At 41.0% G+C, this 27,190-nt stretch overlaps 1 protein-coding gene across 5 annotated transcripts; it reads right to left on the reverse strand.

Annotated features, from left to right (window-relative positions):
* Positions 1 to 269: 269 nt before the first annotated feature.
* On the reverse strand, positions 270 to 26,845 carry LOC121576700 (VPS9 domain-containing protein 1). Of its 5 annotated transcripts, XM_041890067.1 has the most exons (17): positions 26,725 to 26,845; positions 25,971 to 26,043; positions 24,990 to 25,187; positions 24,744 to 24,906; positions 24,290 to 24,404; positions 21,544 to 21,606; positions 21,103 to 21,155; positions 20,702 to 20,789; positions 20,512 to 20,597; positions 20,322 to 20,394; positions 19,925 to 20,147; positions 19,673 to 19,802; positions 18,335 to 18,540; positions 18,028 to 18,106; positions 5,267 to 5,371; positions 3,040 to 3,156; positions 270 to 2,291 (listed from the first exon to the last, which is right to left on the reverse strand). In XM_041890067.1, the coding sequence occupies exons 1-16, from the start codon at positions 26,821 to 26,823 to the stop codon at positions 3,045 to 3,047; spliced, it is 1,866 nt and encodes a 621-aa protein (XP_041746001.1). In that variant the 5' UTR covers positions 26,824 to 26,845; the 3' UTR covers positions 270 to 2,291; positions 3,040 to 3,044. The 5 variants fall into 5 exon arrangements, with proteins under 5 accessions (XP_041746001.1, XP_041745999.1, XP_041745998.1 ...); XM_041890065.1 differs by having other exon boundaries at positions 19,925 to 20,394; positions 21,544 to 21,591; XM_041890064.1 differs by having other exon boundaries at positions 19,925 to 20,394.
* Positions 26,846 to 27,190: the final 345 nt, after the last annotated feature.

Consider the following 27,190-nt stretch of genomic DNA (forward strand, 5'->3'; position numbering starts at 1 on the left):
TCTCCCCTCCTCACTGCCTGGCCTCCAGCACACAGCCCCATCAGGTCAACACTGCCCCAACCACTCTCTATATCTGTTCTAAACCAATCTTCATCCTAAAGAACAGCAAAACAATGCATTAGACTCTAGTGTCAGTCAACTGAGTGCAGCGGGAGGGGCATGCAGCAGGGCTGTATAAGGAGTTGGCTGAATGTTTCAAATTTTTTGATTGGGCATATCTTCAGCAGAAGAGAGTTTGAATGGTAATGAACAAATTCTCAGAGGGACACTTTTTCCTCAACTTCTTTATTGTTATAAACGTCCAGGACCACACACACATTTATAATAACCCAGTCTAAGACTCCCCACACAGATTATGATTGTCTATGGGGGTTTCTCCAATAAAATAGCATATTGAATCTGACTCTCTAATCAACATACATGTTCATATGTCTTCAAGAGCAAAAAAACTAAAACAGGTCATAATTAGTTGAGTCAATGTAGTGGTTCACGTACTGTGTGACATACAACAGCATACATTACATCCCATTATGTCCATTATATTATTTATATACTTCCCTCTCACATAAATATATACATATTAGCACATTTTTGGTGTTACAATTTTCACAGATGGTTTCAAAAGACAGAATGCTGACAGCAGGTGGTACACTTATTTTAGCATGTCAAAACAATTTTTTTTCACATCTTTTGGACCCATTAATTTCTTTAACAGACCAAATAAAAAGTATTAAATAGAAAAAATACAGCATAAAAAACAACAGTATGAATAAAAATGTAATTGAGTCAATAAACCAGGTATTAAGAGTTGTCCGTGCTCTGTGTTTTCATATAGATGTGCAGAGGAGAAGACACTGGACGCGTTCCAGGCCGACTACGTCACAGACGTTGCATTGCATCAACAAATGGTTGCGTGCTTCGTCATCAACTGTGCAGTTTGCCATCAGATTGCAATATCATACGATTTGGTTAGCGGATATATTAAAACACCCATCTAGATCTGACATGTGTCTGCAATGTAGTCAGCCTGGAACGCAACTATTGCCTTATAGTCAGTGCTTTGAGTGACTGTTAGAGCCTGGTAGAAACACTCCCTTAAATCCACCACCCTCCCCCTTTTAACCTCAACCTAATACTGTACTGACACCAGTTCATGATAAATGAATGTTAAATTCTGTAATTATAAAACATGTTGTGAAAATGTTCAACCATAGTAGCAAAACCCTTCATATCTTCGCACTTAGTGAATTAGTTTAACTGATGAGGCTTTCAGAAGTGGGACAAACCTAAAGTGAAAAAGCTTTAATTAAATTAAAAAGTATCGCCAATTTTTCCCCCTGTGCTCTAAGATACTCCAAAAGAGCGATTAACCATAACCCTGTCTGAATCACCTCTAACTCCAGCCACCCAAATGCACAAAATACAAAAGATAACTTGTGGGCAAATATTTAGAGGTAATTACTAATTAGACAGTAAATTAGTTCTTATCATGGTCCCAAAATGTTTTGTTGGGGGGCCCATATCTCAATTTCGCATGCACTTTTTCAGCGGCATTGTCCTCACAAATTCTTGCATGGACACACATTCTCAGGAAACACAATACATAGCAACGTTTCAATCACTCACACCAACCTAGTTCTTTAGCAACATGTGTGCATTACCTTAAAACATATCCTGAATGCAAGCATAAAAATGTAACTGGAATCTAAACAACTAAAATAAATTATTCTTATAATATACTGTTAGCATTTACAAAATAATTTATCAATCCATGCATTTTTTTTAGTTTCAAAAGAGAGATGTTGCTCTACGGTAGTACATAGTAATGTTTCAGACATTAATTTAATAAAATTACAGGGTCAGTTCCTAACTGAAAGCAATAAAACTGAGCAATATTGGACAAGTGTGATAAAATATTTTGCAGACTTTAGGTTGACGTATGACAAAGCTTCAAGCACTTGACCTAAATGCCCCTCAAATAAGGGGAGTCATAAGCAAAGAAATTCCACATTGGAGCTAGTCCAGGTAACAATCAATCAGACTATGTCAAATCACCTGGCTGAACAGAAACAGAACTTGGAAACCAGGTCCAGCCCATCAGAACCATTGTTGCATAAATGCACAGTTCAATATGGATCACTTTCAAATAAGAAAATTAATTTGAAAGTCAGTCATTTCTTGCACAGAACACTGAATTAAGTTGAACGGTGGTCCAGTCTGCAGCTAACAGGCACTGCCACTCCAGAGCACTGCAACACAGGGAATACTGGTTTCCATTTCAAAGCAGCAGCCTGAAACAGCAAACAATAAGCGCTCAATTAATTGGTACACAACACCGTATACACCAGCCATACTCAAGGCAGACCGCAGGCTGGATCTGGACCCAGAACGGGGTCAATACAGACCGTGGGTCCAGACGCTAAAAAAAAATTGAGGGGGGGGAATTCGGTCGGGATTCGACTCATGGTATCAGATGAAAAAACGTAAGACATGAATGAAAATGATCTATTTTGGATGCATGAATCGGGTGGGGGTCGGACTGACGTTTAAACTAAATCTGTTATTCCAGCTGAAATGTGGAACAGAGGAGACCTCATAACTGAACAGCCTTGCATAACTGACATCTCTGCAGACAGAGCGCACTTTTAAATCAAATGTTTAGTTAGCATGGATTAATTATGTCACAGGGAGTTTAGGTGGGACTGTTTGATGATGTCACATATAGTTAATCCCTGTGTAAATTCTCCCGCTCTGGAAACATTGCTCAAGGGCCCACTATATTATACGATTCATCCAACTGCATAGATACTAAGAACTATGAACCCTCCAACCCCAATCAGTTCAATAACTTCTAGTTTGGGCACTTTCTCAATAGTATCATAGCACTGTCCACTTAACAATTCATTTAATTTTACCATTGTTACGGCTAAGATAAATTATTTAGATTAAAAACGAATTAAGATTGAAGAGTTGCCTCTAAACGGGATGCATTTGAGAAAGATTTTGTTTGCACTTTTAATCATCTTGCATGTACATTACCTGTATCAGGTGAGTTTAGTGTTGTGCAGCTGAAATCCTCCTGTGTGCAATGACTCCACATATTGCAGAGCACTTTGCATGGAGGTCAAGCAGTAGCCCTCCTCTCCAATCAGATACCTTAGACAGAAGAACAGTTAGAACTCTGCACCATTGTTGTACAACAGTGGTCACCAACCTTTTCCGAGTCAAGATCACTTTCGCAGTCAAAAAGCATGCCGTGATCTACTGCTCAGATTTCTTTTTTTTTACATAACTTTACAAATGTAAGCCTATGCAACATTAACCTTATAATACAGTAGGCCTAATACATACTATGCTTGGCCTGCCGATATTGTTCTTAGACCAAATTATATTTAAAAACTCTAGCTTTGATAACAAAATAGATGTGGTTGTATTACTTGCGAGGCATAGCTGAGCATAAATTGAAATGATTTGCTTTTTTATTTTACTGGACTGGTGGTACCTGCATCTGATGGTCAGTGTCAGCAGAGGGAGAAAGCAGCAGAGGGTCCGCCTCTCACCGTCCCTGCTCTCTCCTTTCCTCTGGTGAGACTGGGGAGTATTCATTCCGCCAAACAGTTGCAAATCGTTTAGTTTTGCAACTAAAACAAGATTTTCTATTGGACAAATGCAGGTAGGTCCATCCCCGTTTACTTCCGTTAAAGAAACGTTTAGCAACAGAATCTGTGGAATAAAAACACCCCTGACCAGAGAGGGAACACTGTCTTCCACCTGATGGTGAAACTCGAGACGCATTATTTCTATCTCATGCACAAATTAATGATGTTCCCATAACCAGAGAACTCCCAGTGCACTACTTTTGTCCTAAAAAAGCATCCTCAGCACCCCTACTTCCCACAGCTATGCTCATTGCTGTATTCTTTGATAGTTTCTGTACATGGTTTTAAATGTCATGAAATGTCATGTAGGCTAGTATAACATTTTGCTGCTGGTCGTGGTACACTGGCAATGTAGGAATGGTGATTTCAGCTTTCCGATTGGCCAGCGCAGTAGGCATACTTGATTTAGTCACAGCTGTCCTGGTCCACCATGTAGGCAGAGTTTATCCCTTCAAAATGTGAACCCTGCCTACCTGGCGCGCAGGGCTTTGAATCAAGTGCACTTGCCACCAACAGAGAAAGACTAATACACATTTTAAAAAGCAGCTCAAGGCTACAGAAATGTTTGGTGATCAACTAGGAATACCTTGAAGATCGGTTGGTGACCACCGTTGTACAATTTACAGATAGATCAATAAAAAGAAAAATCTGCCTAACCACATCTTGGTAATCATCACAGCAGATTAAGTGATGAATACCAATACCTGATATTTTATTCATTCATTTTATTTAGTCCTAAACCAATCAACACTCACATAATTTCCTTCTGAGGATTATCATAAAGATTGTGTTCAGCATCAACTTCCATTCTCATATGCGATCATTCCGTGACTAAACAACAGGAAATGGTCCAGTGAAGCAAGAGTTGTTGTTTTTTAGGCCCATTTCGATATAAAAAGGGGGAGGGAAGAGTAGATATGTGGAGGGTGAAAAGGCAGGACAGTAAGCAGGGTGGAGGTTTTCCTTAAGGGAGCGGTGCAAGGCAGGAACCTCGTCAACTCTGGGTGACCTTACGCTAATGAGACCAAGACACGAGCGCAACTCAAGCCAGGGCTGTGTGTGTCAGAGAGAAAGAAAGATTGAAAGATGTCTATCCCTATGCTTCTATGGTGGGGGTAGGGAGGGGGTTGAATGCTTTTCTATCAATAATAAGAATGTAAATAACATCACCCCTTCCTATTTACTTTTTTGACTAGTCATTTTGCAAATCACAGCAAGGCCTCTGTAGGGCCTTGGACCCAGTGAGCCCCGCCTTGCCTATACCCTTCTGCTTTCAAACCACTGAGCTGCATAAACATCAAGTAAGCTTTTATTTGTATTTTTGTAGGGAAGGAAAACCAAAATATCCCCATATTCCTTCATCACTGCCAATCTAACCAGCCTGTTAAAGGCTGTTTTTACTGAGATAAATAGACCTCTCGGGTGTGGTCTGAGCTGACACGCAAGGAAACCCTGATAGAGACTGAGCCAGAGGAGGAGACAAGTCTCCAGAGTCAGGATTTGAGATTGAAAAGGGTTAAGTAGCGTGTCCCAGGTGGAATGGAGTTGGGGGACATGTTTTCTGTGAGGTGAGCTGGGATTTAAGTCTGTGTGAGTTGGAGACCTACCCTTCATGAATGAACTCCTCCAGGGCAGCACACTCTGAAACCAGCTGAGGCAGCTCACAGTGCAGAGCCACATAGGAGAGGATGGGCAACAAGTCATCTGCCCCACTGACAAAGAAACAGAGAAGAGTAACAGAAGTTAGTAACAGAAAGCCAAGAAAATAGTTAAAAACCAAATTATTTTTGAAATAGTTGTGCTAGAATATCAAGTGTTAAACATTTTCTAGTAATCTGTTGTGGTACATTTTTTCACTGATGACAGGATGATGATAACATTCCCACTGTTCCAGTGACCGTTGTTTATCATCCATCACAGATTGCTTTGCATGAGAAGGTGGATGGCTGTCCCTTCAATGAGCCAGTCAGAAATAACCAAATCTCTGGTACGCAGGTTAAAGAGGTGTGGACCGTGCCATATAACCCCAGAGAGCCAGGACTCACACTTTACACCCATAATCACAACACAAAAATCACACCCTTATTATAGACACACACATTACTAGAAACTTCAAATGAGTCTATAAATTCCAGTGTTAGCACGAATATCAAATTCAGGGTCAAACTTGGAGCAACATAATGCAACAAGTCATAGACTACGTTGACATAATTGAAAAGTAATTAGTGTTGTTGATCTGAAAGATCTGATTGAAATAACAAGTGAACTCGACAATTCGAGGGGGAAAAGGAGATATTGAAAAAGACAAAGTGAAGTAGAGAGTGTGAGGGAGGAATCAATGCACCATCTAAACCGATGTGAAATACATTTTCCATAACCAAAAATATTGTTGTTTCAGCTGGTGTACAAAACTGAAAGTAAAAGACTCAAAAACAAAACTTAACGGGAAGCATAGAAATAGTGCACATAGAACAGATACCGCTTCTTAGACTTGCTTTCAAGTATGACAGATCTATAACTCACATTTCTATGTGGATTTGGTCGGTTCACCCAAAAAGGTTACATACTGCCACTTTAAAATACAAAAACTGTCATGGGAAGCACAAATAAAACACTAATTACCCAGAAAAACTGTTGTATTCCTCCACAAATAAGTCCTCAAACAACACTTAAAATTGCCTGAATGGCACCAGAACATCAAGATGAAATGTATTTAGAATTTTGTTAGAGCAATATGGTGCATTAAAACTAAAAGCAGATTTCCCTAGCTCGGTGACAGGGAAAAATTATAGTGGGTTGATGTGCAAACATGCGTACTGTATTCATTCATACTTTCTTGTGAACACTTTATAAAAGTAATTAGTGAGAATAATGGTCACATTGAATCCATTAACATTTATTTTGCAGTCTCAAACTGACTCCTTGGGAGATTGTAAAAAAATAAAAATATATTTTTTTTTAACCTTTACTTAACTAGGCAAGTCAGTTAAGAACAAATTCTTATTTAACAATGACGGCCTACACCGGCCAAACCCGGACGACGCTGGGCCAATTGTGCGCCGCCCTATGGGACACCCAATCACGGCCGGTTGTGATACAGCCTGGAATCGAACCAGGGAGTCTGTAGTGACGCCTCAAGCACTGAGATGCAGTGCCTTAGACCGCTGCGCAACTCAGGAATAAAATAAGCCTTTCTTTAAATACTATGGGTAAACTCTTAAAGTGAAACACACTGATGAAGCAGCAACAATAGAAACGGCAGTACGCCATTGCCATGTCCAAAAACAAAACATCACACAAGTTAAAATATATTGACTAGACCCAAATGCAAAACGTATCTACAGTAAGACTGAAAAGGGACGTTTCTGAACTCATATTCCATTGCATAACAGTCACCAGCGGCCACTAGATTATGGCGCTCCTAAAAATATGCTGCATCCAGCAGAGCTAAGAAGTGGTATCCAGCTAACCACATCCCCAAAGTCTGACTGCTCTGCACACTCCAATACAATGAGACAAATATAGAGCATGAGCTTAGGGCTGTGGCAGTAATTGGTAAGCCAAATGACCGCTGTCTCCCTTATAACTGTTTGAATAGAAACAAAAAATATACAATAACATATATATAAAATAATAATAAATATATAAACACACACACACAGTACCAGTCAAAAGTTTGGACACACCTACTCATTCAAGGGATTTACTTTATTTTTAATATTTTCTACATTGTAGAATAATAGTGAAGACATCAAAACTATGAAATAACACATATGGAATCATGTAGTAAACAAAAAAAGTTAAATCAAAATATATTTTATATTTGAGATTCTTCAAATAATAATAATAATAATAATAAGCCATTTAGCAGACGCTTTTATCCAAAGCGACTTACAGTCATGCGTGCATACATTTTTGTGTATGGGTGGTCCCGGGGATCGAACCCACTACCCTGGCGTTACAAGCGCCGTGCTCTACCAGCTGAGCTACGGAGGACCACAAATAGCCACCCTTTGCCTTGATGACATCTTTACAGTTAAGTTCAGGGATTTAGGTGGGAATTCAGGTATTAAAATTTGTCAAATTTCACTTTTGTTTTCTTAGAAGTGTACAAAACATTAGGAACACCTTCCTAATATTGAGTTGCACCGCCTTTTGCCTTCAAAACAGCCTCAATTCGTCGGGGCATGGACTACAAGGTGTTCGAAAGCGCTCCACAGGGATGCTGGCCTATGTGGACTCCAATGCCTCCCACAGTTGTGTCAAGTTGGCTGGATGTCCTTTGGGTGGTGGATCATTCTTGGGAAACTGTTGAACGTGAAAAACCCAGCAGGTTTGCAGTTCTTGACACAAACCGGAGCGCCTGGCACCTACTACCATACCCCGTTCAAAGGGAACTTAAATATTTTGTCTTGCCCATTCACCCTCAATAGCACACATACAAAAATCCATATCTCAATTGTCACAAGGCTTAAAAATCCTTCTTTAACCTGTCTACTCCCCTTCATCTACACTGATTGAAGTGGATTTAACAAGTGACTTCAATAAGGGATCATAGCTTTCACCTGGTCAGTCTCATGGAAAGAGCAGGTGTTCTTAATGTTTTGTATGCTCAGTATATATGAATAGATTAACATAAAGGGGTGGAACAGGGCTGCAACCACTAAACACTTGCTCCGTCTAGGCCTACCGGCACTCACCTGTGCTATCTAGACTGCCTCATGAATTACTGTGTCACGTTCTTTTGCATAATTCAACAAGTGTGTCAATAGCAGGACACCCTCGGAACTATACATACTTTACATTGTTTGAGAGATCAGATATAACATCACTATAATCAGTGTTTATTTTCAGAAGCTGCTTTCATTTTAGTGCATCTAAATTGTAAACATTAACTGTATTAAATAACTTTTCAATTCCACAAAAAATGAACACCCATCAAAATAAAGTTATTCGTTTTTTTGTGATGTAAGTGTCGAGACGATGCGTTACTTCCCAGACTAAGCTTTAGCGTTCTTGAGATGCAATGGAAACAATGTATTACCAGGGTTTGACAGGTCATTACAAACATTTCCGCAGTCGTAACGTTAATGTGAAAAAATGCTTGGCGATGGTCTTGTAGCCCATTCCAGCCTTGTGTAGGTCTACAACTTGTCCCTGACATCCTTGGAGAGCTCTTTGGTCTTGGCCATGGTGGAGAGTTTGGAATCTGATTGATTGCTTCTGTGGACAGGTGTCTTTTATACAGGTAACAAGCTGAGATTAGGAGCACTCCCTTTAAGAGTGTGCTCCTAATCTCAGCTCGTTACCTGTATAAAAAGACACCTGGGAGCCAGAAATCTTTCTCATTGAGAGCGGGTCAAATACTTATAAATATAAATAAATAAGCCATTTAGCAGACGCTTTTATCCAAAGTGACTTACAGTCATGCGTGCATAAATTTTTATGTATGGGTGGTCCCGGGGATCGAACCCACTACCTTGGCGTTACAAGCGCCGTGCTCTACCAGCTGAGCTACAGAGGACCATCATACTTATTTTCCTCATTAAAATGCAAATCAATTTATAACATTTTTGACATGCGGTTTTCTGGATTTTTGTTGTTGTTATTCTCTCTCACTGTTCAAATAAATCTACCATTCAAATTATAGACTGATCATTTCTTTTTTTTGGGGGGGGTGGATCAGCTTAATATTGCAGATAGATTGTATCTTCTATCAATGTAATTGTCTGCATCACTTCCAATCCCCCATGTTTTTTTATTTTTTATATATACACTCCCCTTTATTACTTTTCAACCCCGCCATCCTTTCCCTACTTGGAGTAAACTAGTGAACAACAACGCCCAGGCCTCCACTTCCGGTCCATACCCACTATCTACACCTTATGGACACAGTCAATTTTACAATAATTATATTATATTATATATATATATATATACATTTTGCTCCTGAACTTCTTCTACTCTCAACCTCTCCGATCATTTTCATGATGTCCATCCGGTTTGCCTCTACATGCCACATCCCTCCAACTGTGCTCCTCCCCAAAAGCTCCCAACATACAACCTATATACTTATTATGGACACAGTATGCTTACATTATTAGCTATCTTTGTTATTATTTGTTGTTATTTGTTATTAGTCCCATCCTTCAACTCTATTCAATACCTCCCATCTATCTCTTAACACCATCCATATAGGATTTCTATTTGCCATATATATATATATATATATATATTTCAACCGTACTGTGATGTTTTACAAAAGTTCTGAACCTTTCTATTCTCATTGCTTCTACAGATTGTGAATTAAAAATAAACATTTTTGCTAAAAGTATTATTATATTATTGATCGATTGACTATGACTTTTCAGATCACCCAGTAATGCTATCTGCAAGGTTAGCTCCAGGTAAATATTGCAATCCTTTAGCCATTCCTGGACCTGTGTCCAAAAACAAGCTACAAATGGACAGAACCAAAACAAATGATCTACTGATTCTGTCTCTTCACAGCAAAATCTGCAGAGCTGGGAAGATTGTATCCCCCATATAAAGACTGATCATTTCTTTGTCAGTGGGCAAACGTACAAAATCAGCAGGGGATCAAATAATTTTTTCCCTCACTGTATGCCATAATTGACTTGAATTGGGACGCCCGTCCTATTTATTATATTTCTATGTGTGCTGCTGCATTCTGGGGTGCATTGCCTAGGCAACCGAAGACTCCTTTGCTACAACACCTTGCTTATTTCAGCAAGGAGCAACAAAGTTTCATCACGTTGTTAAGAGTCCATGTTACCGCAGAAACAGACTCAACCGCACGAATGCCCGGCCGTCCAGTCTTCAGGCAGCGGTTTGTTCCCAAAATAAAATAACGTTTTTTTAACTGTTATTTTACTTTCATGACGGTCTTCACCCATAACCGTCGGTTACACGTTTATGCAGTAATTGTGCCAGCTCTACATGAGCTATGCCCTCAACACTCCAAACAAACAATATGACACAGAGAGAACGAGAGAGCGATTTGTTTTGTTGGTCATGTGGGCATAGAATTAGAGCCCACATCCTCAAACAGTTTTAGTTTTAGAGGCGCCTGATGTAAGCTCATGCAATGGGCCTATGACTGGCTGGAGTCAAAGACTGGAGACACCCAAGTCATAGACTGTTCTCTCTGCTACCGCACGGCAAGCGGTACCGATACACCATGTCTGGAATCAACAGGACCCTGAACAGCTTTTACCCCCAAGCCATAAGACTGCTAAATAGTTAGTTAAATAGTTAATCAATAGCTACCTGGGCTAACTCTTGACTCATCACATATGCTGCTGCTACTGTTTATTATCTATCTTGTTGCCTAGTCCCTTTATACATACCTATATGTACATTGTCTTCGGAAAGTATTTCCGACCCCTTGACTTTTTCCACATTTTGTTACAGCCTTATTCTAAAAGGGATAAAACCTTTTTTTTTATCATCAGAAATCTACACACAATACCCCATAATGACAAAGCAAAAACAGGTTAATATTTTTGCTAAAAAAACCTATTACATAAGTATTCAGTCCCTTTGCTATGAAACTCGAAATTTAGCTCATGTGCATCCTGTTTCCATTGATCGTCCTTGAGATGTTTCTGCAACTTGATTGGAGTCCACCTGTGGTAAATTCAATTGATTGGACATGATTTGGAAAGGCACACACTCACCTGTCTATATAAGGTCCCACAGTTGACCGTGCATGTCAGAGCAAAAACCAAGCCATGAGGTCGAAGGAATTGTCCGTAGAGCTCCGAGACAGGATTGTGTCGAGGCACAGATCTGGGGAAGGGTACCAAACTGAGCAATCGGGGGAGAAGGGCCTTGGTCAGGGAGGTGACCAAGAACCCGATTGTCACTGACAGAGCTCCAGAGTTCCTCTGTGGAGATGGGAGAACCTTCCAGAAGGACAACCATCTCTGCAGCACTCCACCAATCAGGCCTTTATGGTAGGGTGGCCAGACGGAAGCCACTCCTCAGTAAAAGGCACATGACAGCCCGCTTAGAGTTTGCCAAAGGGCACGTAAAGACTCTCAGACCATGAGAAACAAGATTCTCTGGTCTGATGAAACCAAGATTGAACACTTTGGACTGAATGCCAAGCGTCACGTCTGGAGGAAACCTGGCACCATGTTTTTCAGCAGCAGGAACTGGGAGACTAGTCAGGATCAAGAGAAAGATGAACGACGCAAAGTACAGAGATCCTTGATGAAATCCTGCTCCAGAGCGCTCAGGACCTCAGACTGGAGCAAAGGTTCACCTTCCAACAGGACAACGACCCTAAGCACACAGCCAATCTCTAAATGTCCTTGAGTGGCCCAGCCAGAGCCCGGACTTGAACCCGATCTAACATCTCTGGAGAGACCTGAAATTAGCTGTGCAGCAACGCTTCCCATCCAACCTGACAGAGCTTGAGAGGATCTGCAGAGATGAATTGGCGAAACTCCCCAAATACAGGTGTGCCAAGCTTGTAGTGTCATACCGAAGAAGACTTGAGGCTGTAATCGCTGCCAAAGGTGCTTCAACAAAGTACTGACTAAACGGTCTGAATACTTATGTAAATGTGATTGGTTTTATTTTTTATAAATTAGCTAATATTATCGGGTATTGTGTGTAGATTGATGAGGTGGGGAACATTTTTTAAAATCAATTTTAGAATAAGGCTGTAACCTAACAAAATGTAGAAAAAGTAAAAGGGTCTGAAATACTTTCCGAAGGCACGGACTTTCAACTCCCTCCAAAGATACAGTGGGGAAAAAAAGTATTTAATCAGCCACCAATTGTGCAATATTCTAATGTTTGATCAGAAAGATGTGAGTCAGAATTTTACTGCACTACTTCACTCTCTAAGTAGAAAAACATGAACAGATACCATAAATTACTGACAGTTTCACTTCTCTTACAGTATGTGTTGATATGTGTGTTCACATCAGAAGTGTTAGCTAGCATATCACATTTTGCATGTTTAATATGATTAGACATACAGTGGGGAAAAAAGTATTTAGTCAGCCACCAATTGTGCAAGTTCTCCCACTTAAAAAGATGAGAGAGGCCTGTAATTTTCATTATAGGTACACGTCAACTATGACAGACAAATTGAGGAAAAAAATTCTAGAAAATCACGTTGTAGGATTTTTAATGAATTTATTTGCAAATTATGGTGGAAAATAAGTATTTGGTCAATAACACAAGTTTCTCAATACTTTGTTATATACCCTTTGTTGGCAATGACACAGGTCAAACGTTTTCTGTAAGTCTTCACAAGGTTCACACACTGTTGCTGGTATTTTGGCCCATTCCTCCATGCAGATCTCCTCTAGAGCAGTGATGTTTTGGGGCTGTCGCTGGGCAACACGGACTTTCAACTCCCTCCAAAGATTTTCTATGGGGTTGAAATCTGGAGACTGGCTAGGCCACTCCAGGACCTTGAAATGCTTCTTACGAAGCCACTCCGTTGCCCGGGCTGTGTGTTTGGGATCATTGTCATGCTGAAAGACCCAGCCACGTTTCATCTTCAATGCCCTTGCTGATGGAAGGAGGTTTTCACTCAAAATCTCATGATACATGGCCCCATTTATTCTTTCCTTTACACGGATCAGTCGTCCTGGTCCCTTTGCAGAAAAACAGCCCCAAAGCATGATGTTTCCACCCCCATGCTTCACAGTAGGTATGGTGTTCTTTGGATGCAACTCAGCATTCTTTGTCCTCCAAACACGACGAGTTGAGTTTTTAACAAAAAGTTCTATTTTGGTTTCATCTGACCATATGACATTCTCCCAATCCTCTTCTGGATCATCCAAATGCACTCTAGCAAACTTCAGACGGGCCTGGACATGTACTGGCTTCAGCAGGGGGACACGTCTGGCACTGCAGGATTTGAGTCCCTGGCGGCATAGTGTGTTACTGATGGTAGGCTTTGTTACTTTGGTCCCAGCTCTCTGCAGGTCATTCACTAGGTCCCCCCGTGTGGTTCTGGGATTTTTGCTCACCATTCTTGTGATCATTTTGACCCCACGGGGTGAGATCTTGTGTGGAGCCCCAGATCGAGGGAGATTATCAGTGGTCTTGTACGTCTTCCATTTCCTAATAATTGCTCCCACAGTTGATTTCTTCAAACCAAGCTGCTTACCTATTGCAGATTCAGTCTTCCCAGCCTGGTGCAGGTCTACAATTTTGTTTCTGGTGTCCTTTGACAGCTCTTTGGTCTTGGCCATAGTGGAGTTTGGTGTGACTGTTTGAGGTTGTGGACAGGTGTCTTTTATACTGTTAACAAGTTCAAACAGGTGCCATTAATACAGGTAACAAGTGGAGGACAGAGGAGCCTCTTAAAGAAGAAGTTACAGGTCTGTGAGAGCCAGAAATGTTGCTTGTTTGTAGGTGACCAAATACTTATTTTCCACCATAATTTGCAAATAAATTCATTTAAAAAATCCTACAATGTGATTTTCTGGAGAAAAAAATTCTCAATTTGTCTGTCATAGTTGACATGTACCTATGATGAAAATGACAGGCCTCTCATCTTTTTAAGTGGGAGAACTTGCACAATTGGTGGCTGACTAAATACTTTTTTTCCCCACTGTATCTACCTCAATTACCTCGTACCCCTGCACATCAACTCGGTACGGGTACCCCGTGTATATAGCAAAGTTATCATTACTCATTTTGTATTTATTCCTTTTGTTATTTTTTTATATTTTCTCTTAATTGTTGGGAAGGGCCCGTAAGTAAGCATTTCACTGTTAAGCCCTACTCGGACGGGATAAGTTTCACTGGGGGAGCTCAGGTAATGTAATTATGTGCACGAGCACAAATCACCACGTCCTTCATTTTTGTCCCGTCTGAATCTGCTATGGCAGTCATTTTTACTTGGCAGGAAGTATCATCCCAGCCCTAAAAACCTACAGTTTTTTGGCAAACTCCAAGGTCCTCTGATAATACTTATCTTGTGCGAATAGTCATCCCTGTGTTTTGAGGGATGTTACAGAGTTTAACAGGTGCTGCATCCCAGATTGGGTAAGAACATGGGAACAAAGTGATGCTTTAAACAAAGTGCTATGCATGTAGCCTACAGATGAATGAGCTGTTTTGTCATATCAACTTTCCTAGTGCCATACTCTTTTAAAAGATAGTGGACAATATTGTGCCAATTAATTGATAAAATTGCCAAATACGTCAGGTAATTAAATGTCTGCATAGCTTACAGTTCATGGTTCTTATTGATATGCATTATTATTTTGACTTTCTCCAAACTGAAGGCCATTAGGTAAATATTAGGCTATCCTTAGACATTTTAAATATCTTCACGCCTAGAAGAGCCTCCAGGCTTCTGTCATAACAGTCAATTGTGAATGAGGGGGGAAAAAATGTACCGGCAGTTTGGTAAAACTAATCCCGTCCGAATCGTCCACTGGAAAAACTGACATGCTGGGGTAATAATTACATAACCGACGTTCTATAGTAATACTAGTCCCGTGCGAATAGGGCTTTAGTCTAATTAGATTTTGATGCAGACAGACATTTACTGGGTGTCATTTACGTAACGTGTGGACTGGCTCTTAAATGTCTGATCTACCGCATCAGTTTCCAGCCTACACTAGCAAGCCTCATTAAATCCTCCTCAAGTGGTAGACTCTTTAATCAAGCAAACAACCCAGTAAACTTTCTCACTACATTATCCCCCCACCCCAACCTCAAATGACTTAGCGTCTAAACTCTGCATACCCTTTACATGGTCTCTGACCTATAGCTCTTTCTGCTGCCCAGTAGAGCCGCTTTCCCATCCACAGCTCCTAGGCTAGCTGGGCCCTGCCTGAGTATGTTCCAGACAAGGCGACCCACTTTGAGGGTCCACCAGGATGGGGCACTCTGCAGGGGGCAGTGATCCTTGGCCAGACCCCTGCTGTGTCTGGCCTTAGTGATCTCTGATCAAGTCTGACAAGGCGACCAGTGACGGAGGCAGGAGGTCCTAAATTATATTTGGATACTCTCCATAAAATGTCTGTACTGTACAGTAAGTCTTTATAAAGCACAAACACAGAATAGTGAGGAAAAAAATTGAAATAAACAGTGCCTTCAGAAAGTATTCATAACCCTTGACTTACTCCACATTGTTGTTACAGCCCAAATTCAAAATTGATTAAATAGACTTATCCCCCCCCCAATACACACAATACCCCATAATGACAAAGTAAAAACATGTTTTTAGACATGTTAGCAAATTTGTTGAAAATGAAATACAGAAATATCTCATTTACATAAGTATTCACACCCGAGTCAATACTTTGTAGAAGCACCTTTGGCAGAGATTACAGCTGTGAGTATTTCTGGGTAAGTCTAAGAGCTTTCCACATGTGGATTGTGCAACATTTGCCCATTATTCTTTTCAAAATTCTTCAAGCTCAGTCAACTTGGTTGTTGATCATTGCTAGACAACCAGTCAGGTCTTGCCATAGAGTTAAGTAGACTTAAGTCAAAACTGTAACTAGGCCACTCAAGAACATTCAATGTCATCTTGGTAAGCAACTCCAGTGTAGATTTGGCATTGTGTTTTAGGTTATTGTCCTACTGAAAGGTGAATTCATCTCCCAGTGTCTGGTGGAAAGCAGACTGTACCAGGTTTTCCTCTAGTATTTTGCCTGTGCTTAGCTCCATTCAGTATTTATTTTTTATCCTGAAAAACTCCCCAGTCCTTAACAATTACAAACATACCCATAACACCATGCAGCCTCCACTATGCTTGAAAATATGGAGAGTGGTACTCAGTAATGTGTTGTATTTGCCCCAAACATAACACATTGTATTCAGGACAAAAATGTAATTGCCTTGCCAAAATGTTGCAGTATTACTTTAATGCCTTGTTGCAAACAGGATGCATGTTTTGTAACATTAGTATTATGTACAGTCTTCCTTTTCACTCAATTAGGTTAGTATTGTGGAGTAACTGCAATGTGGTTGATCCATCCTCAGTTTTCTCCCATCACAGCCATTAAATTCTAACTGTTTTAAAGTGACCATTGGCCTCATGGTGAAATCCCTGAGCGGTTTCCTTCCTCTCTGGCAACTGAGTTAGGAAGGATGCCTGTATCTTTGTAGTGACTAGGTGCATTGATACACCATCCAAAGTGTAATTAATAACTTCCACCATGCTCAAAGGGACATTCTTCTGCCGGTTAGGAGCGTTGGGCCAGTAACCGAAAGGTTGTTGGATCGAATCCCCGAGCTGACAAGGTAAAAATAGGTTGTTCTGCCCCTGAACAAGGCAGTTAACCCACTGTTCCCCGGGTGCCGAAGACGTGGATGTCGATTAAGGCAGCCCTACGCACCTCTCTGATTCAGAGGGGTTGGGTTAAATGCGGAAGACACATTTCAGTTGAATGCATTCAGTTGTAAATTACAACTGACTAGGTATCCCCCTTTCCCCAATAGGTGCCTTTCTTTGCGAGGCATTGGAAAACCTCCCTGGTCTTTGTGGTTGAATGTGTATGTGTGGGGTACAGAGATGAGTCATAAAAATATATATTGTTAAATAAATACTTATTGGACACAGTGTGAGTCCATGCAACCTATTATGTGACTTGTTAAGAACATTTTTACTCCTGAATTTAATTTGGCTTGCCATAACAAAGTTTTATTTTATTTTATTCTTTTCCTTCCCCCGGGGGAATGGGTCAGCTTAATATTGCAGATAGATTGTATCTTCTATCAATGTAATTGTCTGCATCACTTCAGATCCCCCATGGTTTTTATATTTTATATATATATATATATATATATTTTATATATATATATATACACACACTCCCCTTTATTACTTTTCAACCCCACCATCCTTTCCCTACTTGGAGTAAATTAGTGAACAACAATGCCCAGGCCTCTACTTCCAGTCTATACTTACTATCTTCACCTTATGGACAGAGTTAATTTTACAATAATTATATATATATATTTTTTTTTTTGCTCCTGAACTTCTTCTACTCTCAACCTCTCCGATCATTTTCATGGTGTCCATCCGGTTTGCTTCTATATGGCATATCTTTCTAACTAACAAAGGGTTTGAATACTTATTGACTGAAGATATTTCAGCTTTTCATTTAATTAATTTGTAACAATTTTGAAAAACATTTCTACTTTGACATTATGGGGTATGACAAAGAATCTCAATTTAATCAATTTTAAGTCAAGGGGTGTGAATACTTTCTGAAGGTCCTGTAAATAAAGCGGTTTGCACTGTGTGTATGTGTGTGTGTGAGAGAGAGAGATCTGAGGGGGAAAAGAGCATGGTCCAGCACGTGTGAGCATGTTTATATCCATAAAAGCAATGTTGTAGTGTTACACTCACATGGCTGCAGTTTTGGATTCTGCCTCATGAAGGCAGCAGTAGTCTTGAGCACAAGCACAGATCAGACGCAACGTCCGAACTGCAATAGAACAGCAAACAAAACAAAGGTGACAAGCATCAATAACATTACACAAACAACTCAAGTCACCATCCAGCCTGTCTGAAATGAAGAACATTGTGTACTGGATGTTATTGGAGCAGAAAAACATGGGTTCCCCCCCAATTAAATGCTTCCCCTGTATGAGCAATGTAAAGAACACTTCCCACACTATCATTGTCCAGTGAGGGTCTTGAGGGTCACACCCACCAATGCACTCAAGCTTTCTCTGGGGACAGCAATCTCCGCACAGCAAGCGAAGCTCCTGCACTGCCGATTCATAGGGGTAGGAACCATGCAGCATGACAGGGTCCTGGGGGTACAGTTTCGATGCGACACCAACGTCACCAGGTGAGATGTCCCGATATAGTATCATACTGGACTCAAAGGACAGCTCCCTCTCTCTGTGGACCTTCCTTCATAGTCCAGGACACAAAGATACAAGGGGTAACCATGACTAATCAACAAGTATTGTGACATGACTGACACCAGCTTTCATACTGAACTACCTTCCTAAATGGACATTAGATTGAATACATAAAGGAATGGTTGAATCACAGGTATGTTAATCATCTCACTGCACTGATAAGCATAATCAACCATGCAGAAGGCTAATAGGAGAAGAGGGAACAGTTTCTACTTGTAGCTTATTGACGCCATCTACTGACCACTGCCTGACATCCAACCCATTTTGCATACAGGAAGCCTTTACCAGGGATGTGCACGGTTATTCGAATATCAAATATCCAAAAGGACGTTAGTATCCGAAAACGTGTTTTATTTTTATAGGCCTATTTTAAACACTGAAAATGCATTTTCTAAATGTAAATAACATATATGTGACATTCTTACATATAGGATATACCATGACATTTTAAATTATTAATTTAATAAAACAAACTTTTCAATGTAGGTTTTATGACATGCACCCCATAAAAAGACCGGTTGCCAACCGGTAACATTCACGTGTGTAGCTTGTCGTTTATGTTGGCCAATTACATTTGGCAAAGAGGCTCAATGTGTAGCAAGTGGAGTGAGTTCACTAATGCAATGTATGATGGAATAAAATCATGTTATTAAAAGTTAGCGAAATGAGAAGGAGTCGGCTACAACGGATCAACCAACAGGTAAACGGTCGTTTATCTGAATGGGGTTGGGGAGAAAGCGGCACGTGGCCTCAATTAGCCTAGCTAGCTATAGCTGGCTAGCTTCTCCAGGCTACTCCAGTCAAGACAGGCATTGTTATATGGGATGATAAATAACATTGTGGCTGCTACAAGTTAGCTATTCTTGGCTGTAGCCAAGTTGCCTTGGCGTCTCTCGCTCTCCCTCCGTCAGCTCGGAGGAATAGCAGTCCTCAGGTTAAAACCGTAAGTAAAAAAATAAAATACACATGTACTTCGAATATCTGGATATCCTACAAAAATTAATGATACTATTCGAATAGTGAAATTATTTCAGACCCCCCCCATCCCTAGTTTCTGCCACAAAATATGTGCAAGTGATCATAGCTTCAAACAGACAGTAGAAGATGTTAATCAGCATTACCTGAAGAGAGCCAACAGAGGGCTCCAGAGGGGAGTAAAGAAGGCTTCTTCTATGCTGGCCACACACAGGTCCTTAGAACTGGCTGTGTTCAGACACTCAAAGGAGAGCAGACATAGCGACAAAAGTTGATCTGCAACACAAAGTAATTTTTAAAAATTTCATTCAACAATTAGAGAACACTGCAAAACCTTACATTTCCTGTCAAAGTGAGGTCTACTACATTGTACATTTTTAACACACTCTCATACTAACCAATGGCAATATGGATGTCCTTCACAATAGCCTTGAGGTGTTCTTTGAGATCACGCATCTCCAAGTCTTGAACGAGAGACTCCTCCTGATCCAACAGTGACGGTTCAAAGGTCACGTCAGGGTCCCCATGGGAGGGAGCCCAGTCCAGCTGCGTCAGGAACTGCTCCAGATCCTCAAACGAATTCTCCCTGTCCAGTGTATGGGGCCCATCACTATCCAACTCCTCGTTAGCAATATGGTCATGGGAGAAGGAGATATTGAGAGAGGCATCGGACGACATACTGTGGTCCACTTCAGATTTTGACACGTTCTGATGAGAGTCTGAGATCAACAGGCTCTGAGCGCTGTGGGAGGGTTTCATGGGCAGGGCAGGACTTGCAGGTAGACTCTTACTCACGATTGGGTAGAGCCTGTTGTAAACTCTGTACTGGAGCCTTTTCAGTAGCTTCATCACAGGGTGGTCTGGACAGCTAGGATACACAGAGCACACAATACAAATTACTCCTCTATTCAAATAGAAATTAAGCAACATTATGTTTGGCAAAATATAGGACTAGGACTGCCTTCTGCGGCATCGTGTTTAGTACCTGAGAAGACATGAAACAAGGCCGGACACCAATGTGGCATCACCAGGATTTTTCTTAAGGTTGGCTTTCCAAAGCTTGGGCCAGTCCTATAAGTCAAACATACACATGATGAGGACAACTCGACAGCAAACACTAAAGTTAACTTATCAACACAATGACTTGTCAAGTTGTCACTGAACTGCGAACTCACATGATCTTGTTCATATTCCAAAACATTTGTGTACAGAACACGTTGCTCCTGTTCTTCTGCAGTAATTGTTCCAGATGCGGCAAACCTCCTACATACAGCACAGACATTACTCATCAGATATATGGATTTAACTGGAGCTCAGCTCCAAGCACCATTTAAATTACTTTCATACTACATATCAAAACACTTAAATTAAGGGCGGATTGAGTGGTTAATGAGGGGAGATGGTTCTGAAGTATTCTAAACTTAACTGTCAGGTTTCTGTTCTTGTTCCAATTCCTACAAAGTAGCAGCACTTATACAACAAACACTACTGACGCGGTTAGCCTGTAAAGCCATAAAACTGAGACTTGTACTGTGATGTGTACCGAGTTCTACTGTCAGAGGGGACGAATGCTCACCTGTTGGCCTCCTCCTGTAGCCTCAGTCTCCTCTCCTCCATCTTCCTTTGGACCTTCACACGTATTAAGGAACCCTTCCCAAATGTCCACTGGATCGAAACATAAAATAGCAGCTCATCCCAAAGCTACATGCCTACCACCATGGACAACCAATAGCATTAATTATCTCAGAAGGTGGCTACTTCCAAACTACACTAATAAATCAGTCACGATAATAGATTATTTAACTCTTTAGGGTCCTCTTATGACTCGGTTACAGGAGACATAACATGGGGTGCCTGGAACGTGTGTCCCAAGGCTCACAGGTAAGGCTCCCTTCAGCCATGATGCCATAACTTGGATCCTGGTCTAACTTACTCAAGTGGACATTCTTACCCAACTGACCCCTAGACTTATATAATATCAAACTGACCCCGAAAGTCCACATTAACAGAAGGATACAGCATCTTGCCTGGCCTTGGCAATGATCAGGTTCTCCATCATCTGCCTCTGAAGAGAGAGAGTCTGTGTTGAAAGAAAATTGATAAATATTTTACATTTCTAGACTGTCAGATATTTCCTAATTACATTATGTGTGAGATAAGACAAGTAATATTTTCCAGGAGGCAGAATTCTTGTTGAAATGTAAACATAAAATGTTATTATCACCTCAACACTACAACCAGTAATTGCCTGAGGTAGGCTGGCTGTTGGCCGATTGCATTATATGGCTTATCAGGGTCTGAACAACGAAACTTCATAGGTTAAAGGGTTGTCATTGATTGCATTCGAGTAAGCTTCTGGAGAGGTCACTACTACTGGGTCGTTCCACCTCAAAAAGCACAAGAAAGGATTGACCCCCCGCGTTGTGTCAAGTTGGCTGGATGTCCTTTGGGTGGTCGACTATTCTTGATACACACAGGAAACTGTTGAGCGTGAACAACCCAGCAGTATTGCAGTTCTTGACACACACAAACCGGTGCGCCTGGCACCTACTACCATACCTGTTCAAAGGCACTTAAATATTTTAACTTGCACATTCACCCTCTGATTGGCACACATACACAATCCATGTCTCAATTGTCTCAAGGCTTAAAAATCCTTCTTTAGCCCGTCTCCTCCCCTTCAGCTACACTGATTGAATCTGATTTAACAAGTGACATCAATAAGGGATCATGGCTTTCACCTGGATTCGTCTGGTTAGTCTAAGTCATGGAAAGAGCAGGTGTTCTTAATGTTTTTTGCACTCAGTGTATAATACTTAATATAGTTCCCAACATCTGATTTGGACCAAACTTTTTTCTAACAATGAGTTGGACATGAGGAATCCAAAGAAATTGTCAAAAGCCACCCAAGGTCCATCCTATGACAGTGCCACGTTGAAAGTCACTGAGCTCTTCATGGTTGTGTGCTCGATTTTATACACCTGTCAGCAACGGGTGTGGCTGAATTAGCCGAATCCACTAATTTGAAGGGGTGTCCACATACTTTTGTATATATAGTATATATCTATCTCATTGGGAACGATCCTACTACTAGTCACCGTGTGAGTACATGTGCTACTGGTGCTTTCAAGACCACTGAGAACTTGGAAAAGAACAAAGTCAAATCATGACGTCAGTGATCTTCAGGTCGGAGCTCTAGAAATATGCCCGAGTTTCCGACTTCGAATTCTGAGTTGGACGACCGTTCAAAACTATTTTTCTCAGTCGGAGGTACTTTTTTCCGAACTTCCCAGTTGTACTTAAGTCTGAGATTTCCGAGTTCCCAGTTGTTTTGAACGCGACATACATCTCGTATAGGAGTGTGTGAGTAAAACGTAATTGGAACAATGAAACTACATGGACATAAAAAGTACCTTCACAAATTCCTTTAGTTTTTCCCACTGAGAACGCAGATCCATTTGGCCGTTATGTCGCCGGAACATTCTTGGCATCTAAATTGTGGGATTTCAAAATGTTTTTGTTCTAACCTACTAAAACGCGTGGAAAAGTAAAAATAGTATTCCTTGAAGGACACGATAATGCGGTCAGTGTCCCTTAAAGTGGCTCCGAAATACTCACCATTTTAGAGAAGAACATGTGTTTATGTTTCATGAATATGATGAATGAACACGAGGAAGAAAAAAAAAATGCCCGCTGTAGTTCGTATTCTGACCGTATTTCAATTCAATCTCTAACCTTGGAGTGAGTCACTAATCCTGTTGACTTCTCAACTAAAACTCGAATCCAGCAAGAGCGTGTGGCGCGCCAAATAAGGTCTAAACAAATCGATTCCCTAATCACCTTGAAGGGGCGTGAACCTTGTATGGATTCACATGCCACTAGTCTCGTGCATGCATGTGATTGTGCTTCAATGGAAAGCCCATAGTATTCTATTTAACAATAAAGATGAAATAGAGGAGTCAATGAGTACACTTGCATCAAGCATGAATAATTAAATATCTCCTTTCCATGTTATCAGTCTACTTCATTCGAAGCTGTTTTCTACAAGTCTACTGCTTTATATACACACCATAGCAGGGTCCCAGAACTGAGGGACATAATTTATGTAGAAGAAACATGATGCTGAGCTCTTGTTGGGTCCAACTCTGCCTCATACCAACATCAGATTTTATTTAACCTTTATTTAACTAGGCAAGTCAGTTAAGAACAAATTCTGGGGCGGCAGGAAGCTTAGTGGTTAAGAGCGTTGTGCCAGTAACCGAAAGGTCGCTGGTTCTAATCCCAGAGCCGACTAGGTGAAAAATCTGTCGATGTGCCCTTGAGCAAGGCACTTAACCCTAATTGCTCCTGTAAGTCGCTCTGGATAAGAGCGTCTGCTAAATGACTAAAATGTAAACCCGGACGACGCTGGGCCAATTGGGACTCCCAATCACGACCGGTTGTGATACAGCCTGGAATTGAGATGCAGTGCCTTAGACTGCTGCGCCACTCGGGATGGTACTCGTGTGTGTGACTCAAATTCATATGTAGAGGATATAACAGCTGTGTGAATCTCACAACCTTTCTGCTTTGCTTTGGTGTTCTACTGTAATCTGACACACATTAAACTGAGAATTAAAATAGCAGCCAGTTAATTTACAAGATCCCTAAATTTATCCAATTTTGGGGATATTCTAAAATCATGGTTGCAATGTAAAGTTTGGTTCAACTAAATGTGGTGTCTGTTTGGTATAAGTGAATAACACACAAACACAAAGACTGACCAGAGAAGTCTTCTGTGTACGGGCCTGAGCAGGGGGGAGTCGGGCCAGACGAGCTTCATAATTTTCTTTCAACTTCTGGTTCAACCGTGAGGCCTCCTCTATGGGTGTAAGCTCCCTTTAATACACACAAAAACATACAAAAATGTTTAGTCACATGTTACCAAAGGTATAAACTGTATCAAGTCTACGACTGGGATGGCTTACAATGTGAATTTCAGTTCTGTACTATTTGAATACTCTGTATTAATCAACTCTGTTTAATCAACGGCCTCTTCGACAATTTAACAAAGTTCTACAATGACAACCATTCACTGATAAGAGTGACTTCTGATGTAGGCGTCTCATGAATACTGTAACCAGGGAGAGTCCTTCTATTTCACTGAGTGGCTATTTCTAGAACTCTCCTTTTTGTCCCCCGATTGTTTAGTCCTCAGTTTCTCTGACAACAACTCACTTCCTGGTATCCTGTGACTCCACTGTCTGCAACCTCTGGAAGACTTCTGGGGGCAGGAAGGGGGTGACCTCCCCTCCACCCTCAGAGAGAACTCTGCGCTGTCCAGGCCTGGGGTTATGTTTAGGCCCCGAGTCAATAACGAGATCTTGTGGTTGTGGCGAAACTGGAGGAGGGACAGGAGGTTGACACGTTTCGGGGAAAAGTCATTTGAAAAACGTAGCAAAATTTGGGGCTAAATATATTTACCAATCTTTCCAGGGCTTACTGCAACAGACGGGGCTAAGGTTGTGGTCAGGCTGAGTGCTGCTGAGTTGGTAGGTGTAGTGTAGGAGGTAGGGGTTGGGGGGTCATCTCTCCTTCCTATGAAGGAGGACTTGGCTCTCTCCAAACACTGCTCAGCCAGCCTCAACATCTTTTCCACCTCTACTGCTACCATCTCTCCCTCTGGGTGAGGAAAGAAAAGCAAAATGCAGAAGAGAAAAGCAAAATTTGATAACTGGTAACCACTATCCACTGCAACTAAATTAAAACAATCCACGCTAAGAACTGATTAAATCTCAGTATCTACATGGGAGTACAACTTCATCAAGGTTGATACAGTCATCCTGATGTGTCCTTCATTAGTTTAGGAGGGAGTAAAGGTATTCAAATGAATCAACATGTGATGTAATCCTGTGATTGTCTACTTGTTGTCTACAAACAAACCCACTCAACTACTTACTCCAGGACTTATTTAATGCCCAAACTCTGCAAACATGGATGTTCCATTGTTTATTTTCTACCTTCTAAAACAGTGTTTCCCAAACCTGATCCTCAGGTACCCCCAACAGTACACATTTTTATTGTAACCCTGGACAAGCACACCTGATTCAACTAATCATCAAGCCCTCAATGAGTTGAATGAGGTGTGTTGGTCAAGGGCTACAATGAAACTGCTTACTGTTGGGGGTACTCAAGGACCAGGGTTGGGAAATACTGTTCTAAAATGACTTATAGACCTGCCCTGGCAGGGAGGGTTGAGTGGAGTGGAGAAAGAGATGACAAACGTCATAGTATCTTGATTGACCTTAGATTTCTTTATGTTCAGTGACTGCCAGGCATAAAGATGTAGTTGCAGCCCCATCTTGAAAGCACCATAACAGCTCTTATTTACAGAGCACCTCTTGAATAAAAGAAGATGTATAATTTAGTTTTGCATAATGTAATATAGTCCAGGTCTCATCTTACTCCTCGATACAGCATCCTCCAAAAGTGAGTGGGAGATGAAGTTGATACTCCTCAAGTATGCACAGTAAGCTTCCTAGAGAAAAAAAGAAAGCTCTAAACTTCCAACAGTAGGCTACTGTAGAAACATAATAGCATTACAACATAGATAGAACATTATACCAACACGCCAACTAGCTACTGTAACAAGTGATATTGCATTGTTTACGTCATCAACGAAGCATATCTCGTGGCTATAAAACTCGTTCAACGTAATTCTAAATCAACCCTTACAAAAAAAGATTGCAGTTTTAAAACTGCAGTAAGTGCAGTCGACTGTGGTATTTTGGACGCATAACTGCAGTCGAACTGTAGTTATACTGCAGTCACAATGCAAAATTATTGCAGCACATTTTTTGGGGGGAACGCAGTATTTGCAGCATCCTGCAGTTATACTGCACTCTGACTCATTATTTTTTCGTAAGGGTATTGAAAGCTTGACATTAGTATGTATAAGCCCCGTGTAGCTCAGTTGGTAGAGCATGGCGCTTGCAACGCCAGGGTTGTGGGTTCGTTTCCCACGTGGGGCCAGTATGAAAATGTATGCACTCACTAACTGTAAATCGCTCTGGATTAGAGCGTCTGCTAAATGACTGAAATGTAAATGTTGTGGGTTCGTTTCCCACGGGGGGCCAGTATGACAAAATGTATGCACTAACTGTAAGTCGCTCTGGATAAGAGCGTCTACTAAAATTCATTTTAATCTAAATTAGAATACCTTATGTCGGTTCCCTGCGTCCAATTGTATAGCCACTTTAGCTATTTTCATGGCATTTTGAAGGGGCTTCATGCCACCGTCAGCCCCAGCTGCGGCCATGGTTGTTGTTGTTGTTGTTGTGACCAATCGTTCCGGATGTAAACTCTGCATGAACGGAAGCATGGATTTCTACAGCCGCAAGATGGCGCTACAGTCTGGTGGTTCTTTTGACGTTATCAAATATTTCTTATAACTAACAAAATATAGATCACAGCCTGTCGATTCCAATGTGAACAAATGAGTCATAGTGGGAAGACGAGCAAGGAGGGGGGCAAAGCCAAGCATGAGCTAGCAAGATCCTATTGCTGTGTTCTAGAACGTATACTATTATTGTTAGGGAACGCCAACTCTGTGAAGTGCGCGTGTGCAAGATCTCAATTCGCCCTTTGCACTCCTAAACAGAGCAATTGTTTGAATACTTTGGCAA

Source organism: Coregonus clupeaformis, chromosome 29, assembly GCF_020615455.1.
Source record: "Coregonus clupeaformis isolate EN_2021a chromosome 29, ASM2061545v1, whole genome shotgun sequence".
NCBI lineage: Eukaryota > Metazoa > Chordata > Actinopteri > Salmoniformes > Salmonidae > Coregonus > Coregonus clupeaformis.

What these genes read in the sequence shown, in the direction of transcription:
- LOC121576700 (XM_041890064.1), bottom strand. Translation starts at nt 26,823, where the DNA reads ATGGCCGCAGCTGGGGCTGACGGTGGCATGAAGCCCCTTCAAAATGCC. An exon ending in ACGCAGGGAACCGACATAAG is followed by an intron (nt 26,044 to 26,724) that starts GTATTCTAATTT and finishes TTTTTTCTCTAG; the next exon opens with GAAGCTTACTGTGCATACTT. An exon ending in GAGAAAGCTTGAGTGCATTG is followed by an intron (nt 18,107 to 18,334) that starts GTGGGTGTGACC and finishes GTTCTATTGCAG; the next exon opens with TTCGGACGTTGCGTCTGATC.